This window comes from Suncus etruscus, chromosome 11, assembly GCF_024139225.1.
Source record: "Suncus etruscus isolate mSunEtr1 chromosome 11, mSunEtr1.pri.cur, whole genome shotgun sequence".
NCBI lineage: Eukaryota > Metazoa > Chordata > Mammalia > Eulipotyphla > Soricidae > Suncus > Suncus etruscus.
The window spans coordinates 8,162,182-8,179,357 of NC_064858.1; the positions used below are offsets into that span (position 1 = coordinate 8,162,182).

The 17,176-nt window shown below is 43.2% G+C and overlaps 1 protein-coding gene across 1 annotated transcript in view; it reads left to right on the forward strand.

Annotated features, from left to right (window-relative positions):
• Positions 1-17,176, forward strand: part of CRTC3 (CREB regulated transcription coactivator 3) — a 79,116-nt gene that overhangs the window by 5,486 nt on the left and 56,454 nt on the right. Inside the window, exon 2 of the mRNA XM_049783296.1 lies at positions 4,847-4,945. Within this exon, the coding sequence (XP_049639253.1) occupies positions 4,847-4,945 (99 nt within the window). The remainder of the gene's footprint in view (positions 1-4,846; positions 4,946-17,176) is intronic.

Below are 17,176 nucleotides of genomic sequence, written 5' to 3' on the forward strand. Positions count from 1 at the left end.
CCAGCACCTTAACTCCTGTACTATCTCTTCTGTCCCAGTCTCTGGCTTCTTTAGAAAAACAGAGAACATCTAACAACTCTCACCTTCACCTCCAGGCATTTGCCTGGAGCTCTGAATAGAGTGGCTGTTCCTATTTGGGTAGGGCCAGTCTGTACTCTGAAGCTTACCACAGTCCTCACCACTCCCAATGGTGTTCCTCACAGCGATTCCAGGCCACTTCGCTTACTGCTCATTTCCCGTACTTGGCACCTGTAAGCGTGTGAGTTTGCAACCCCTGCTAAGTGAATCAGGAAGAGGGCCTTGGAGAAGCTCCAACAGCTCCACCATTCAAAGGGGAGGAGCTAGCAGAGGTGATTGAAGAGCAGCTAGGGAGGCAGGATTATTGTAGAGAGGAGGGAATGGTTACCAGTTGAGCCCTGACAAGAGAAGGCCATGTCCTCCAGTTTATCACGTGAAGGTCGTTGTTAACGTTGGTGAAAGCCAGTGTTTTTACAGGCTGTTGGAAGTCATGAGACACTGAGATCTGCAGGGGAGGAAATGAAGATTGCATCGGGTACTTGTTTGGCCATTGGGGGTTTTTTGTGTGTGCACTTTGGTTTGGTATTGGGTGTGGTTTTTGAACCACACCTAGAGGTGCTCCAGGGCTACTCCCATCTCTGCCCATGGGTTGCTTCCATTGTGCTTGGGGTACCAGGTGATGCCTGTGATGAATCCAGGCCTACTGCATGCAGAGCTTGTAGTCAGCCCATTGAGATCTTTCTCGAACTTCAGAACATTCAGCCTTGAAGTTCAATTGTGAATCCACAGGATAAATTCAGAACATAAATCTGGAGTGTAAAGTTAGCTTGAATACTTGTAAATGAATATTATTTTCATATTAAAAGAAAAATACATAGGTATAGAGTACTGAGTTTCCAAGAAAGGATGAGAAGACTAGAAAAATTAGATTTGGGCTAAAGAAATAACAAGTGTTCTGTTTTCACCAGGCATGGTGCTGATCTTTTTCATGCATTACCTCATGTAGTTCTCTCAAAGACCCTGAGGAATATATAGCTAAAAAGCTCCTCTTATGCATACTGGAAAACTTGGGCTGAGAGGTAAGGTTGCTCAGTTGGCCTTTGATTATGGCAACTCCACTGAATGTCTCTTACTCAACTGCTTTTTTTCTTTTTCCATAATTGTAATGGAAGCACCTGTTGAAAGCACTTTGCTTTCTTCATTGAGCTGCTATGACATGTTTGTTGAAAATTAATTGGCCATACACATGGATCTATTTTTGGACTCTCCTTTTTGTTCTATTGATCTATACTTTTTCTCGTGACAATAACAGATGCCAGAATGACTGTAGCTTTATATTCAGTTTTGAAATGAGGTATTTCAAGTCTTCTAACTTTGCTCTTTTCACTTTTTTTGTTTTTTAACTAATTAAAATAAAACTCCCTCCCCCTTCTCTTTGTTGTTGATGTAACCTGGGGATCAGATACAGGCCTGGCTGTGGTGCTCACACATTTTTAACTGTGAAGTTTACTGGGGCTTGCACCTTTTTTTGTGTGTGATGCTTACAGAACGTGGCTGTGGTGTAGCAGAAGTCACTTCTATACTGGTGATCATAGCCAGCAGAGTTGTTAGGATCATAGTTAATGTATATGGAACACCAGGATCTTGAACTCATGAATATAAGATGCTTGCAAGGCAGGCACTCAAAGCCACTGTACAAATTTTTAGGGCAACTTTCTCTTTTAAAAAATATTTTTAGGGGCCGGAGAGATAGCATGGAGGTAGGGCATTTGCCTCGCATGCAGAAGGACGGTGGTTCGAACCCCGGCATCCCATATGGTCCCCCAAGCCTGCCAGGAGCGATTTTTGAGCATAGAGTCAGGAGTAATACCTGACCACTGCCAGGTGTGACCCAAAACCTAGAAAAAAAATATATATTTATAGTATATTTATTTTTAGGAGTCTAGAAAGATAGCAGCACCGCAGGAGGGCGTTTGCCTTGCACACAGCTGATTCGGATGGACAGTGGCTTGAATCCCGGCATCCCATATGGTCCCCCTTGACTACTAGGAGCAGTTTCTGAGCGCAGAGACAGGAGTAACCCCTGAGCGCTACTGGGTGTGACCCCCCAAAAATATTTTTAGGGGTCAGAGCGATGGCGCAGTAGTAGAGCATTTGCCTTGGATGTGGCTGACCCAAGACAGACCTCGGCTCAATCCCAAACGACCCATATGGTCTCCGAGCCTGCCAGGACAGATTTCTAAGCGCATAGCCAGGAGTAACCCCTGAGCGTCACTGGGTGTGGCCCAAAACCGAACAAAGTATTTTTATGGGGAGCAGAGTGATGGTACAGTAGCAGATGTGGATTTGGTCCCTGGTGGCATCCCGCATATAGTCTTCAGAACCCACTAGGAGGAAGGTCTGAGCACTACTGGATGTGGCCCAAAACTAAAGAAAACAAAAAAGACAAGTGCCTTAGCACCTGCACTGTTTCTCTAGCACTCATGCTCGGTCCACTCTGAAATAGGCTCTTCTCACATTATCTGGTCTCCATGAAATTATCGTAGTCGCAGGAAAATTTGCACAGCTACACATGGGAGCTCCAAGTTACAAGCTCAGGACTTCTGGTTTCAGCTCCAGTGATCCTCCACTATAGTGAAGCAAATTTGTGGGCAGGTCTCTAGCTGAATTTAGAATGTAGCTTGTCGGGCCTGGAAGTACATAACTCAGAAGGCTAAAGTGCATGCTTTGCATGTGGGAGCCCCCAGGCACAACATGTTCTCCTTGAGCAAAGTTGGGAGAGACACACCTGAGCACTGAGACAGAAGTAGCTCTTGAGCACTGCCTATTGTGACCCAAAAACTGAGAGAAAGAAAAAAAACAAAACACAAAGAATTAGAATGTAGCTTGCTGAAGTGTCAAGGCTTTTGGGGGTGGCGGTGTAAGAATAGACATCTGGGGCCCTAGCGATAGCACAGCAGGAATATTAGCTTTGTACGTGGCCAACCTGGATTCAATCCTCGGCATCCCATATGATCCCTGGAGCCTGCCAGGAGTGATTCTTGAGTGCAGAGCCAGAATTAACCCCTGACTTCCATGAGGTGTGGTCCAAAAACCAAAAAATAAAAATCAAAAAAAAAATCTTTGCTAAGGGGTCTCTGAAGGCAGGGAACTTTGACTTGCTCCTATCTTGTACACTAAGTGAGCTAGTGCCTCTCACAGAACTCACTATGCGTAGTTAATTCTAATGTGAGTGAATAAATTGATTGATCATTCATCCAAATGATCAAATGGGCTGAGACGTATATCTACAAAATTTTAAGGCTAGAGAGTCAAATACTTATAAATGCTCTGAGAATGTTAAGATCGAAGCTGAGGGGCCGGGAAGGTGGCGCTAGAGGTAAGGTGTCTGCCTTGCAAGTGCTACCGTAGGATGGACCGTGGTTCGATCCCCCGGCGTCCCATATGGTCCTTCCCAAGCCAGGAGCGATTTCTGAGCTCATAGCCAGGAGTAACCCCTGAGCATCAAACGGGTATGGCCCAAAAACCAAAAAAAAAAAAAAAAAAAAGATCGAAGCTGAGACTAGTCTTTCTATCTCATTCTTTTTTCAGCGGGGAATGCTAGGGGTCAGACCCTGGACATCATACATGGTAAAAAGAGTTCTACAACTGTGTCACAGCCCTGGTCTGAGACTTTTTCTTATAACAGGTGATGGATTGTAAAAGGTCACCATGTTCTCTTTCTTGTATTTGATGCTCTCAGATCTGGGTTTCGATTAGTACATTATATGCTATCTATCAGAATAGTATGTTTGAGAAATTAAATACTGTGAGTAGAAATGCTTTATATTGCCAAATGTTTTGTTGTTTTAAAACTGTCAAATGGGTTGGAAAGAGCACTCAATGTCCTGGAGCACAGATTTTGCAAGTCAGGAAGGACTTATAGAGTAAAAGGCATTTTAGAGTGAGGGATTGTGTATCAGCTGATCATTCTTTTTTTTTTTTTTTACCTTAATTGACAATAGTATCCAGTGTTACTTATAAACAGTTTTTTCATTTATAAATAGATCTTTGAGAAAGCGTTTTGGCAGTATGTATTGAGAGATGTCAGATACTCAGACATATAACCAATCACCCCTTAGAGCATGTTCTAAGGAAATAATTCAAAAAAAAGAAATGTTATGTAGTCAGTAAGAATTATTTTTTTTTTTTGGGTCTCATCCGGCAGTGCTCAGGGGTTACTCCTGGCTCCATGCTCAGAAGTCGCTCCTCGCAAACATGGGGGACCATATGGGATGCCGGGATTCAAACCGATGACCTTCTGCATGAAAGGCAAACGCCCTACCTCCATGCTATCTCTCCAGCCCCAGGAATTATTATGTGTTATAGATAGGTCTGAAGTGCGCATGCGGGAGTATGGTCACGTGTATTATGATCATAAGTGTGCATCTTATAAACAGATGTAAATGTAAAGGATGAGACCGGAAAAGAACATGGGACGGAAAAGCAATTTATGTGCTAGTGTCACAGCTGTGACTAAGAACGTCTTCCTTGCCACTAAAGATTATGTCTGGATGCTTAAAAAACATACAGGCAAAAAACCTTGCAAGAATACCTTATCATCATCACGTTGTGTGAGGCCTTCGGAACCTGGGTGGATTCTTTCCAAAAATAGATTAATCAAAACCCAGAAAGCACCAGAAACCTGAAGGTTTTAAGTAGAGAAGAAATTGAAACCAAGACTTTCACTCTTGAACCATTGAACTACAAAACACCAGGCTTTGATACTTCTTTCAGATCCTGTGTCGACCGACATTTCTCAACAGTCTTGAAATCTCTTTGTTTCCAGGTTCAATTTCAGAAGCTCCAGCAGCTTCGCCTCACACAGTATCATGGAGGGTCCTTACCCAATGTCAGCCAGCTTCGGAGCAGCGCAGCTGAATTTCAGGTACCTTCTGATCCGCAATTTCTTTGAACTGAAAGGGAGGTGAGAAGACAGGCAGATCTTGAAGAATAACTTAGGTCTAAAGTTTAGTGCTCTTTTGTACTTTCTCTCTTTTCTGGTTTCTATAGCGTAAGAGCTTACCATTTCTCAAGTGGTCTAAGAGAACAGTCACTAATAGAAAGTAATGCCTGAAGCAAATGTAATGGAAAATTTTTAGTATAGCATAAAGGGAAAGAAGTAAGAGGAATTAATGTTAATACCCCATTTAACTCAATATATCCAGAATGTCATTTTGGCATATAACCTGTTTGAAAACTCAATGAATTGGTTTACATTCTTTTAGGGGAGAATATTTAATCCTTAAAATCTGGTATTTTTACACTTGAAGCAATTTCAGTTTCATTACTTCATGCCACTATTTGCTACTAGTGTCTTGTCTCTATTGCAGTTATTAGGACAGGGGTGGTAGGTTGCTTTAATTATTTTTATCAGTAAAGATCCTTCTTCAAAACAATGTGGAGTTAGACTGCCTTTGTTTTCCTAGTCTCTTAAAATTTAGGAAACTGTCTTTTGAATTATATAATTTAAGATTTAGATATAAACTTTATTATTTTTGTTTGTTTTTGAATACATCAATGGTTATCAAGGCTTTTTACTCCTGATTCTTTGCTCTGAGGACACTCCTGTTGGGTGGGACCCAGAGACTATATGGGGTTCTGAGATTCAACCCAGGTCAGACATACTTTACGTAAAACACATGTGTAAAGTACGCTATTTTCAGTAATATCACTCTACCTGTATTCTTTATAATTAAGCATACTTCAAAAAAAAAAAAAGCATACTTCATTCACTTAGGTGCTTTTCCATTTAAAAATACTTTTGGAGCCGGAGAGATAGCACAGCTATAAGTTGTTTGCCTTGCCTGCAGGTGATTCGAACAGATGGTGGTTCGAATCCTGGCATCCCATATAGTCCCCCGTGCCTGCCAGGAGTGACTTCTGAGTGCAGTTAGGAGTAACCCCTGAGCGCCACCAGATGTGACCCAAAAACCAAACCAAAACCAAAACCAAAACCAAAACCAAAACCAAAAAAACCTTTACTTTTTTTTTTTTTTTTTTTTTTTTTTGGTTTTTGGGTCACACCCTGTGACGCTCAGGGGTTACTCCTGGCTATGAGCTCAGAAGTTGCTCCTGGCTTCTTGGGGGACCATATGGGACGCCGGGGGATCGAACCGCGGTCCGTCCTAGGCTAGCGCAGGCAAGGCAGGCACCTTACCTCCAGCGCCACCGCCCGGCCCCCAAAACCTTTACTTTTTGTTGTGAAAATTAGGTTCACTTGTTTGATGATGTTCAAAAGATTTCCATTTGAGAGTATGAATACAAACGAACTCCTTTTTTTCCCCCTAAGATCTTATTTTTTTTGTTTGTTTGTTTTTTTTGTTTTGGGGCCACACCCGGCAGTGCTCAGGGGTCACTCCTGGCTGTCTGCTCAGAAATAGCTCCTGGCAGGCACGGGGGACCATATGGGACACCGGGATTTGAACCAACCACCTTTGGTCCTGGATCGGCTGCTTGCAAGGCAAACACCACTGTGCTATCTCTCCGGGCCCCTAAGATCTTATTTTATTTGATTTTTTTTTTTTTTTTTTGTTTCTATTTTGGGATCACACTTGCAGGGCTCAGCGGACCATCTGGTGCTGGAGAACCTTTGTGTGCAAGGCCTCCTGCATGCAAAGCCTGTGCTCAATCTATTGAACTCTCTCTTCAATCCCTGCTTGGAATAGTTAAACATAGTGGTGATTACAGGCCGGGACGTGTAGCTCAGTGGTAAAGCACTTCCCTTGCATCTTTCTGAAGCCCTAAGTTTGATTCCTGTTATCACATTAACGTTTAAGAACTAAGTCAGGAGTATCCCCAAACAAATTGGGAATGACCTAAATCTAGCTCCTTTCCTATCCTCCAAAGCATAATGGTGATTATTGGAACATGTTTTTATTTGTGCCCTATTGCACTTTAATATAATGTTTTCTTCAATATGATGACATTGAGAGCTCACTGTACTAGTGGCTATATTAGCTCATTAGACTATTACATCTGTTCACCAGAGAACGATCTTATATGTTAGTCTGTCTGACCTCTCAGTATCATATAAGATAGACTGTTTTATGTTGGATTTCAAGTTTAATAAGAGAGAGCACTGTTGAGGCTTGCTGGGCCTGAGATCCTGGTTCTTTGGTAGGTACCTCCTGACTGAGAGGACTGAATTTACTCTATGCTCTCTCCTATTGCACCAGGGAATGGGATGAACTGACATCTCTGTCAGGATTCTTTCCTTAATACTAGTTTTCCCCTTTGGTTTTTGGGTCAGACCTCACCGTTATCAAGGCTGATTCCAGCCTCTGCACTCAAATATCACTTCTGGTGGGCTCAGGGTGCCATATGGGATGCTGGAGATTAAACATAGGCCTCCTGGATGCAGAGAATGTGCTCAGTACAGGCAACAATGCTCATTTCATTCTTTTTTGGGGAAAGGGAGATAGATTAGGGATCAAACCTGGTGGTGCTCAGTGCTTACTTTTGATTCTGTACTCAGGAATCACTCCTGATAGTGCTTAGGGGACCAAATAGGATGCTCAGGATTGAATTTGGGTCAGTTGTGTGAAAGGCAAGTCGCTTACCTGCTGTCCTGTCCCTCCAGACTCATTCAGATCTCACGAAATGGGCCATTATTGTCCTCTGTGTCATGAGGATCTGGCTCAAAATCATGTATTTAAACTCTTTAGTCTCCTTCAGTCTGGAACAATTTTCTTTCATTTTTGACATTGAAAAATTTGTTGTTTACTTTTGTGACCTTGCAATTTTTGAAGATTACAGTAGTTATTTTTTTCATCTTTTCGGTTATGTTTTGTGTTTTATTTCAGATTATGCCTCTTTGACAGGGATAGTACTGACCCTGCTGTTAATGTATTCCATTATGTGATTTTCATTTGCCTGGTTACTGTTGATGTTCAATTTTATCACTTAGTTAAGTTTGTCAGGCTTTTTCCTTCTAAGTAACTATTCTCCTGCATTATTAATAATATCTATGGGCCCAGAGAGATAGCACAGCGGTGTTTGCCTTGCAAGCAGCTGATCCAGGACCAAAGGTGGTTGGTTCGAATCCTGGTGTCCCATATGGTCCCCCGTGCCTGCCAGGAGCTATTTCTGAGCAGACAGCCAGGAGTAACCCCTGAGCACCGCCGGGTGTGTCCCAAAAACAAAAACAAAACAAAACAAAACAAAACAAAAATAATAATATCTAGTGAGGATACTTTATCCTGATAAAAAAAGCTCTTATTTATTTATTTATTTACTTATTATCTATCTTTTATTTATTATTTATCTTATTATTATTTATTCATATATAGTTTTATAGTTTATTTAGTGGGTTTTATTGTATAACTTTATTTTATTTTATTTTTTTAGTTTTTGGGTCACACCCGCAGCACTCAGGGGTTACTCCTGGCTCTATGCTCAGAAATCACTCCTGGCAGGCTCGGGGGACCATATGGGATGCTGGGATTCGAACCACCATCCTTCTGCATGCAAGGCAAAAATGCCTTACCTCCATGCTATCTCTCTGGCCCCTAACTTTATTATTTTGAGCCTCAGAATGTCTCTTAGAGTGGAGCTCTTTTCCCAAGATTCTTGACAAAGAAAAAGGGAATCTCAGAAACAAAGATGTTTGTAAATTTTTGTTTGTTTCTGGGCCACATAATTTTTTTTTTTTTTTTTTTTTTTGGTTTTTGGGCCACACTCGGTGTTGCTCAGGGGTTAATCCTGGCTGTCTGCTCAGAAATAGCTCCTGGCAGGCACGGGGGACCATATGGGACACCGGGATTTGAAGCAACCACCTTTGGTCCTGGATCGGCTGCTTGCAAGGCAAATGCCACTGTGCTATCTCTCCGGGCCCTCTGGGCCACATCTTTTAAAAATGAAATTCTGTATTCCTTAGCTGACCTCCATTTCCTCTTCCAGTTCCTGATAACACTGTTCTAGACTCTCTCTGAATTTAAGGACTCTGGGGATCTCATATAATAAGAGGAATCATACAACATTTGTCATTTTGTGGCTGATTTACTTCACTTAACATAACTCCCTCAAGGCTCATCCATGTTGTAGCATATGACAGGATTTCCTTTTTTTAAGGCTGAATAATACTCTATTGTATGTGTATACTATGCTTTTTTTTGCTTTTTTTCTTCCTGTCCCCTTCCGGTCTCTTCTCTTCCCTTCCTTCCCATCTCTTTTTGTCTCTTCTCTTCCCTTCCCTCCCTTTCCCTTTTTTCCCTTCCCCTTGCCCTTGCCCCTTCCCTTCCCCTTTCCCTGTGGTGTTCAGTGCTTACTCCTGGCTGTGTGCTCAGGGATCACTCTTGACAGTGCTCTAGGTCAATCCCATGTAAGGGCTAATTATTGCCTGACCTACTGTACTTCTCCACCAAACTTTCTTGATCAATGTAAGTTACTTGCACTTCTAGACTGCTGTGAATAATGCTACTGTGAACATGGTGCACAAAAATCTCTTTAGAGCATGCTTTAGGTTTGGGGGCATACCTGGCAGCATACCTGCCTCTGTGCTTTGGAGTCATTCCTGGTAACTCTTGGGAACCATAAGTAGTGTTGCAAATCCAACAACAGGATCAGCTGTATCCAGGGCAAGCCCCTTCACCCTTGGGCTGTCTCTCTGGCCCAAGACATGCTTAAACATCTATTCTTTTGGGGTTATACGTGGAAGGGAAATAGCTGGATTATATGGTTTTTAGCTTTTTGAGGAACTCTGTCATGCTTTCCACAGTGGCTGTATCATTTTTTATTCCTACCAGTGGTGTTAGGTATATGATCTTGCCAACACTTGTTACTTTCTTTTTTTTTTTTTTTTTTTTTTTTTTTGTGGTTTTTGGGTCACACCCGACAGTGCTCAGGGGTTACTCCTGGCTTCATGCTCAGAAATTGCTCCTGGCAGGCACGGGGGACCATATGGGATGCCGGGATTCGAACCGATGACCTTCTGCATGAAAGACAAACCGCCTTACCTCCATGCTATCTCTCCGGCCCAACACTTGTTACTTTCTAGAGTTTTATTCTTTTCTATTTTGTTTGTTTTTGTTTTGGAGTCATGCCTAACAGTGTTCAGTATCTTTTCTTTTGGGGGGGATCACACTCAGCAGCGTTCAAAGCTCTGCGCTCAAAAATTACTCATGGCAGTTTTGGGGGATCCAATGGGATGCTGGGAAATTGAACCCAGGAAGGCTATGTGCAAGGCAAAGGCCTCCCTACTGTGCTATTGCTCTGGCCCCTCAGAATCTTTCCCCATCTCTGTGCTCAGAGATCAATCCTAGCAGGCTCTGGAAACCATATGGAATATCAGGGATCAAACCTGGTCAACCATGTGCAAAAGGCAAGCAGTATCTTACTCACTGTACTATTGCTCTGGCTCTAATATTTTTTGTTTGTTTGTTTGTTTTTTGTTTGTTTTGGGGCCACACCCGGCGGTGCTCAGGGGTTACTCCTGGCTGTCCGCTCAGAAATAGCTCCTGGTAGGCATGGGGGACCATATGGGACACCGGGATTCCAACCAACCACCTTTGGTCCTGGATCGGCTGCTTGCAAGGCAAACGCTGCTGTGCTATCTCTCCGGGCCCTGGCTCTAATATTGTTCATATTTTTGTTGTATGTGTGTGGGGTTAAACTGGCTATGCTCACGGCCTATTTCTGAGTCTGTGCTCAGGGATCACTCCTGACTATGCCAGGTAAATCCAGCACCTTACCTGCTGTACTATCTTTCCAGCCTGTGTATTCTTTTCTTTTTCTTTCATTTTTTTGGGTGTGCTGGGGACCCAGAGGCTTCTGCTCTGAGTGATTCTCAGCCAAGTAGGCTGGGTTCAAAGCAAGAGCCTGAGTTGTGTTGCTGTTCAGACACTGTGGTGCTGAGGATCACCTGGGCTACGTAGTCCTCAGGACTTTTTGTTGTTGTTGTTGTTTTAATATATTAATATATTTAAAGGGGCCGGGCAGTGGCGCTAAAGGTAAGGTGCCTGCCTTGCCTGTGCTAGCCTTGGACGGACCGCGGTTCGATCCCCCGGTGTCCCATATGGTCCCCCAAGCCAGGAGCAACTTCTGAGCACATAGCCAGGAGTAACCCCTGAGCGTTACCGGGTGTGGCCCAAAAACCAAAAAAAAAAATATATATTTTTAAAATATCTTCTTTTTTAAATACCTAATGTGGATCTTATTTGCATTTTCCTAGTGACTCATGGTGTTGAGCCTCTTTTTATGTGCTTATTTGCTATTCTGTTGAGAACATTAAATATTTTCCCAAAAAAGATTTTATTGTGAGGGACAGATTTTTATCGGAGGTCAGACTTCATGCGTCTCTGGTGAGGACACTAATGCGGAGCCATGTATATACCCTGTTCAATTGGGTCATTTTACTCAATCTTTAAATCAGCCTATTCACCTATTCTCTTGATTGAGTTGTGGGAATTTAAAAAAATATTTCAGGGGCCAGAGAGATTGTTTGGAGGTAGGGCATTTACCTTGCATGCAGGACAGTGGTTCGAATCCCAGCATTCCATGTGATCCCCCAAGTCTGCCAGGAGCGATTTCTGAGTGTAGAGCAGGGAGTAACCCCTGAACGCTGCTGGATGTGACCCAACCTCCCCCCCCAAAAAAAAAAATTCCAAAGTCCATTTCTTTCTATCTTGTGTGGTTCTGGGAAGGACAGGGACACACTTGGTGCTGGTGGGGCCAGGAGGTGCTGGGATTAAGCTCAAGACCTCCCCCAAGCAGGCAGGCACCTGTGCTGCCATGTGATCTGCACCCCAACCCTGAGGGCTGTTTCTTTCTTGAATAGGCATTTTTTTGTTTTTTGTTTTTTTTGGGTCACACCCGGCGGTGCTCAGGGGCTACTCCTGGCTGGCTGCTCAGAAATAGCTCCTGGCAGGCACGAGGGACCATATGGGACACCGGGATTCGAACCAACCACCTTTGGTCCTGGATTGCAAGGCAACCTCCGCTGTGCTATCTCTCCGGGCCCTTGAATAGGCATTTTGCAGATATTATCTCACAGATTGTGGCTGATTCTTTCATTTTCTGAAAGTCTTCAAGTGTGAGAGAGCAGAAGACTGGACTTTGACTAAGTCCGATTAATGGGTTTTATTTTATGATCTTTGCCGTTGGATATTTTTTGTTTGTTTGTTTTTGGGTCACACAGGTGATGCCTAGGCCTTACTCCTAACTCTGCTCAGGTGTCACTCCTGGTAATGCTCAGAGGACCAACTTAAAGATTAAACTCAGGTTGTCTATATGCAAGGCAAGCACCTTCCCTGGTGTAGGATCTCTCTGGCAATACTGCTCAGTGGATTATGCAGTGTCAAGAATCAAACCAAAGCAAAGCAATTTGCTCCGACTCTTTCCCTGTCCCCTTGGTGCTTGGTTGTTCCTCTTCGCAGTGCTAGGGGACCACATATTCAATTCCTGGGGATTGAGCCCAGACTTCTTGCATACTAAGCTTATACTTCATCCAATTGAGCGCTATCTCTAGCACCCCAAAATTTTCTCTGTGTCTCTCTCTCTCTCTTTTTTTTAATGTTTTGGGCCATATCCAGCAGTGCTTACTCCTGGCTCTTCATTCAGGGACCACTCCTGATGGGGTTCCAGTGACATGAACCTTAATGGATGCTAGAGATTGAACCTAGGTTGACCACATGCAAGTCATGTACCCTACCCCCTATTATCAGTCTGGCCCCTTGTGTTCTAGTATTATAGCTTTAAGTTTTGTTCTTAGATAATTGCAAGTTAGTGTGTGTGTGTGTGTGTGTGTGTGTGTGTGTGTGTGTGTGTATGTGTGTGTGTGTGTGTGTGTGTGTGTGATTGCAAGTTAGTGTGTGTGTGTGTGTTGTCCAGTATGGGATGAGAACTAGTGTGTTGGGAGGACTATGAAGATAGTGGGACAATGAACTGTTGAGAGGACTTCCTGTTGCATTGTTTGGGCTCTTATTGAAGATCCATTTACCTTCTGTGTGTGGATTGCTCTCTGTACTTTTCTTTTCCCTTGGTCTCTGTGGCTGTCGTATTGCTAATGCTAATCTTGATTGCTGTGCCTTTTAGGAAGGCTTGAGTAATGGAGTGGGTCTTCTAATTTTATTCTTTTTCACAGTTGCTTTGCTTTGTTTGGGGCCACATCTAGCATAGCATGCTCAGGGCTTACTCCTGACTTTGTACTCAGGAGTCATACCTAGCATGCACAGGGACCAGATGGGCTGCCAGGATTGACCCAGGTCAGCTGCAAGGCAAATGCCTTACCCACTGTTCTTTCCCTGTGCCCCCAGCTTACTTATTTTTAATTTTATAATTTTTTGGTAAAGGGGAGTTCACCGAGCAATTCTCAGGGGTTATTCCTGGCTCTGCTGGAGGTTATGGCATGTCAGGGATCACATTCAGACCAGGTGCATACAAGACAAGCACCCTACCCACTGTACTATCTCTCCAGTCACTATTTCTATCAACTTTTAAAAATGGTGCTTTTTTTTTTTAAAGATACATTTTATTTTATTTTATTTCCTTGAGGGGTGGGGTATTGGCCACACCTGGCAGCGCTCAGGGGTTACTCCTGGATCCCGCTCAAAAATCACTCCTGGCAGGCTTGGGGAACCACATGGGATGCTGGGGATCAAACCCGGGGTCTGTCCAGGGTTGGCCACGTGCAAGGCAAATGCCCTACCACTGTGCTGTTGTTCCAGCTCCTATTGCTGGGATTTTAAAAGTGGTTATAATTGAGTGTGTAAGTCAGGGTCAGGACAGTTGGATTTTTCAGTTCATAAACATGGTACAGAAAGACAGATTTTGATTCAAGTTAAATCTCTTATAATTGTTTATTTAAACATAATCCTCTTTTTATGTGTGTTACTTGGGAGTTTATAAAACACTTTCACATCAGATTTATTTGGTTTTTGCTCAACAGTTGGTGAGTACAGTACAGATATTTACTTGTGGTGCTGGGAAATAGTGCCATTTTAATATTGATTAGAGACCAATTTTCTAAACCAAGATCTTCTTCCTTTAACCCAGGGGTCTCAAACTCGAGGCCCTCGGGCCGTTTGCGGCCCTCCGTACAACATTTTGTGGCTCTGCCCTAGAGGAACCTTTTTTTGTTTTGTTTTGCTTTAGTTGTTTGGGTCACACCTCCCAATATTCAAGGCTTCCTACTGACTTTGCACTCAAGGATCACCCCCACTGTGCCTCCTGCAGCCCCAAGGTAAATTGAGTTTGAGACCCCTGCTTAGTCTTGTCATACACAGAACACAGACTTATCAGATAAGTAAACCAGCTCAAGCTTTTCCAGACTGCTTCTGATAATCCTTAGCAAAGGCTGGGCCAGTAATCAGAGCTGGTTAGGATTACAGTACTCAACTCTCCAGGCAGGGCCTGCCATATGTGCATTGAAGACAGAGCGGAGGAAATTGGCATCATCTTCTCTGAGCGTTCAGGCTGACTTCTGGTTAGGGAGAGCTCACTGTTCTCCAGCTAGATCCAGGGTGTGACTCAATAGTCAAGCAGCTGTAGAGAGAGGCAGAGGGGGGTCTTACTGTACAGGGTTATCTGGGTGTTGTTGTAAGCTTTCCTAGCTTTCTTGGGTGCTGAGGTGTGATTATGGAGTGCCAGTATCGAACCCAGGACCTCACACGTACAGACATGTGCTCTACCATATCAGCCACATCTCCAGCCTTGCAATTGTAGGTTTTTTTGTTTTGGTTTTGTTTTTTTGGATCACACCCAGCAGCACTCAGAGGTTACTCCCGGCTTTGTTCTTAGATGTTGCTCCTGGCAGACTCGGAGGACCATATGGGAAGCCGGGAATCGAACCAGGGTTTGTCTGGGGTTGGCTACATGCAAGGCAAACACCTTGCTCCGGCCCCCAATTGTAGATTTTTAATTCATTATGATGTTCAAACCAGTATTTGGAATAACTAGAAAGGGAATGATACCATTAACAAATCAAAATTACTATAAAAAACAGCCCAAGAGTAAGGCTTTTCCCTGCAAGCAGCAGAGCCCAGTTCTATCCCTGCTATCACATGGCCTCCTTAGGACCTCTAGGAGCAGCTGTCCAGCACAGAGCTGGTAGAAAAGTAGAGCACTGCTGTTTGTGAGCCAAAAACCCAGCCCCTCCTCCAATAAAATGCATAAAATAAAAAGCTGATACTCTTTTTTTTTTTTTTGCTAAGGTATCTTTTTAGCTATTTATTGACCTTTATTTTTTATAAATTTATTTTTTTTATTACTTTTTTATTACCTGGTGGCATTCCGGGGTTACTTCTGGACTGCACTTAGAAATTGCTCAGGGAAACATATGGGATGTCAGAATCAAACCAGTGTTCGTCCCAGGTTGACTGTGTGCAAGGCAAACACCCTACCACTGTGCTATTGCTCCATCCCTTATTGACCATTTTAAAATGTGTGTGTGTGTGTGTGTGTGTGTGTGTGTGTGTGTGTGTGTGTGTGTATGTGTGTGTTTAGTTTGGTTTGGGGGCTGTACCCTACAGTGGTCAGGTTTTACTCCTGGCTCTTTGCTTAGGGAATCTCTCCTGACCATACTGGGGGATCGAACATAAAACCCATATAAGCCAACTGCAAGGAAAGTGTCCTATCTTCTTTTTTTTTTTTTTTTTTTTTTTCGGTTTTTGGGCCACACCCGGCGGTGCTCAGGGGTTACTCCTGGCTGTCTGCTCAGAAATAGCTCCTGGCAGGCACAGGGGACCATATGGGACACTGGGATTCAAACCAACCACCTTAGGTCCTGGATCGGCTGCTTGCAAGGCAAACGCCGCTGTGCTATCTCTCCGGGCCCAGTGTCCTACCTTCTATACTATCTTTCAAACTGTGTGTGTGTGTGTGTGTGTGTGTGTATGTGTGTGTGTGTGTGTGTGTGTATGTACATGTTTTGTGCTGAGAATCCAACTCAGCTTTTCATACCCGCAGCCTACATGTGCTCTTTCCACTGAACCATATCCCCAGCCTCAAAGCAGCATTGTCCCCCAATACAAAAGTTATACTTGCCTTATTATATACCACAGGGAACATCCCTATTCACATTTTGACCATTTTATTTTCATTGTTTTGCTATGTCTATACTTTTTTGTTTTTGTTTTAGAACTACCCCTAACAATGCTAAGATGCTACTCTAAGGGGAAGAGAGGTGGTGCTCCTGGCAGAACTTGGGGGAATGATTTAGTGCTCAAAGTCAGGCCTCCTGAATGTCCAGTGATCTTTGTTGGACACTGTCTTCTGTGCCCCAGAGTTGAGCAACTGTACCTAGATACTGCCCCTCACTGAAGGAATAACTCCTCTGCCCTGGGTGTTCACAGAATTCCAAAGATTTCCAGAACAGTTTCCACAGAGACTTCAGACAGTCTCTTGTGCCATCTGTTGGTCCACAGGAGAGCTCCCTACATTCATCTTCCAGTTTGTCATGCTTCCTGGCCTCCCTCAGAGTTGTCTGATGTCTGCTAGAATCCATTAGCTTCTTGTTCTAGATGTGCTTCCTCCAGGTCCTCCTTAGGGGGTGAGTCTTCTATAGAACTGGTGTATCACCTGGCATCCTGGCTGGGTTCTGAGTCTCTCTGCTCACTTGATCTTTATCCTTAAGTTTACTATGCTGATTTTTTAAAGAGTAAAATTGGGTGAATATTTATCTATATGCTAAATTGAGATATTGGGAAACATGGAGGTATTGACCAAGGAATTAGGAAGATGCAGTCAATTAAAGAATATATGTTATAAAGATAACAATTTTCTTCCAAAGCCTCTAAATTTGCTTGGTCTGTGCTTATTCATCATAGTGTGTGGCTTTTGTGGGCGTAAGCATCTACTCAAAAGTTAAAAGTGAGAGGGAATTTTGTTCCCAAGGTCATAAGCCTTAGCCAGCCCTGCTCCTGAGTACAATGTGCTCTCTGCCATCCCTGAAACACTACCCTTTTATCCAAATACTGTTAGATATAACGAGATAGGGCAGTGACCTTGGGCCTCTGCCTGAGATTTATAGACTACATTTACAAATTTTATTTAGTATGCATTATTTTCAGGGGAAGATTTTTCATGTCTAATAGTATCATTCTTGTGTTTTGTCTTAGTTTCTTTTTCAAAGATTGACTTTTCTTCTTTTTTTTTTTGTTTTTTGTTTTTTTTGGGCCACACC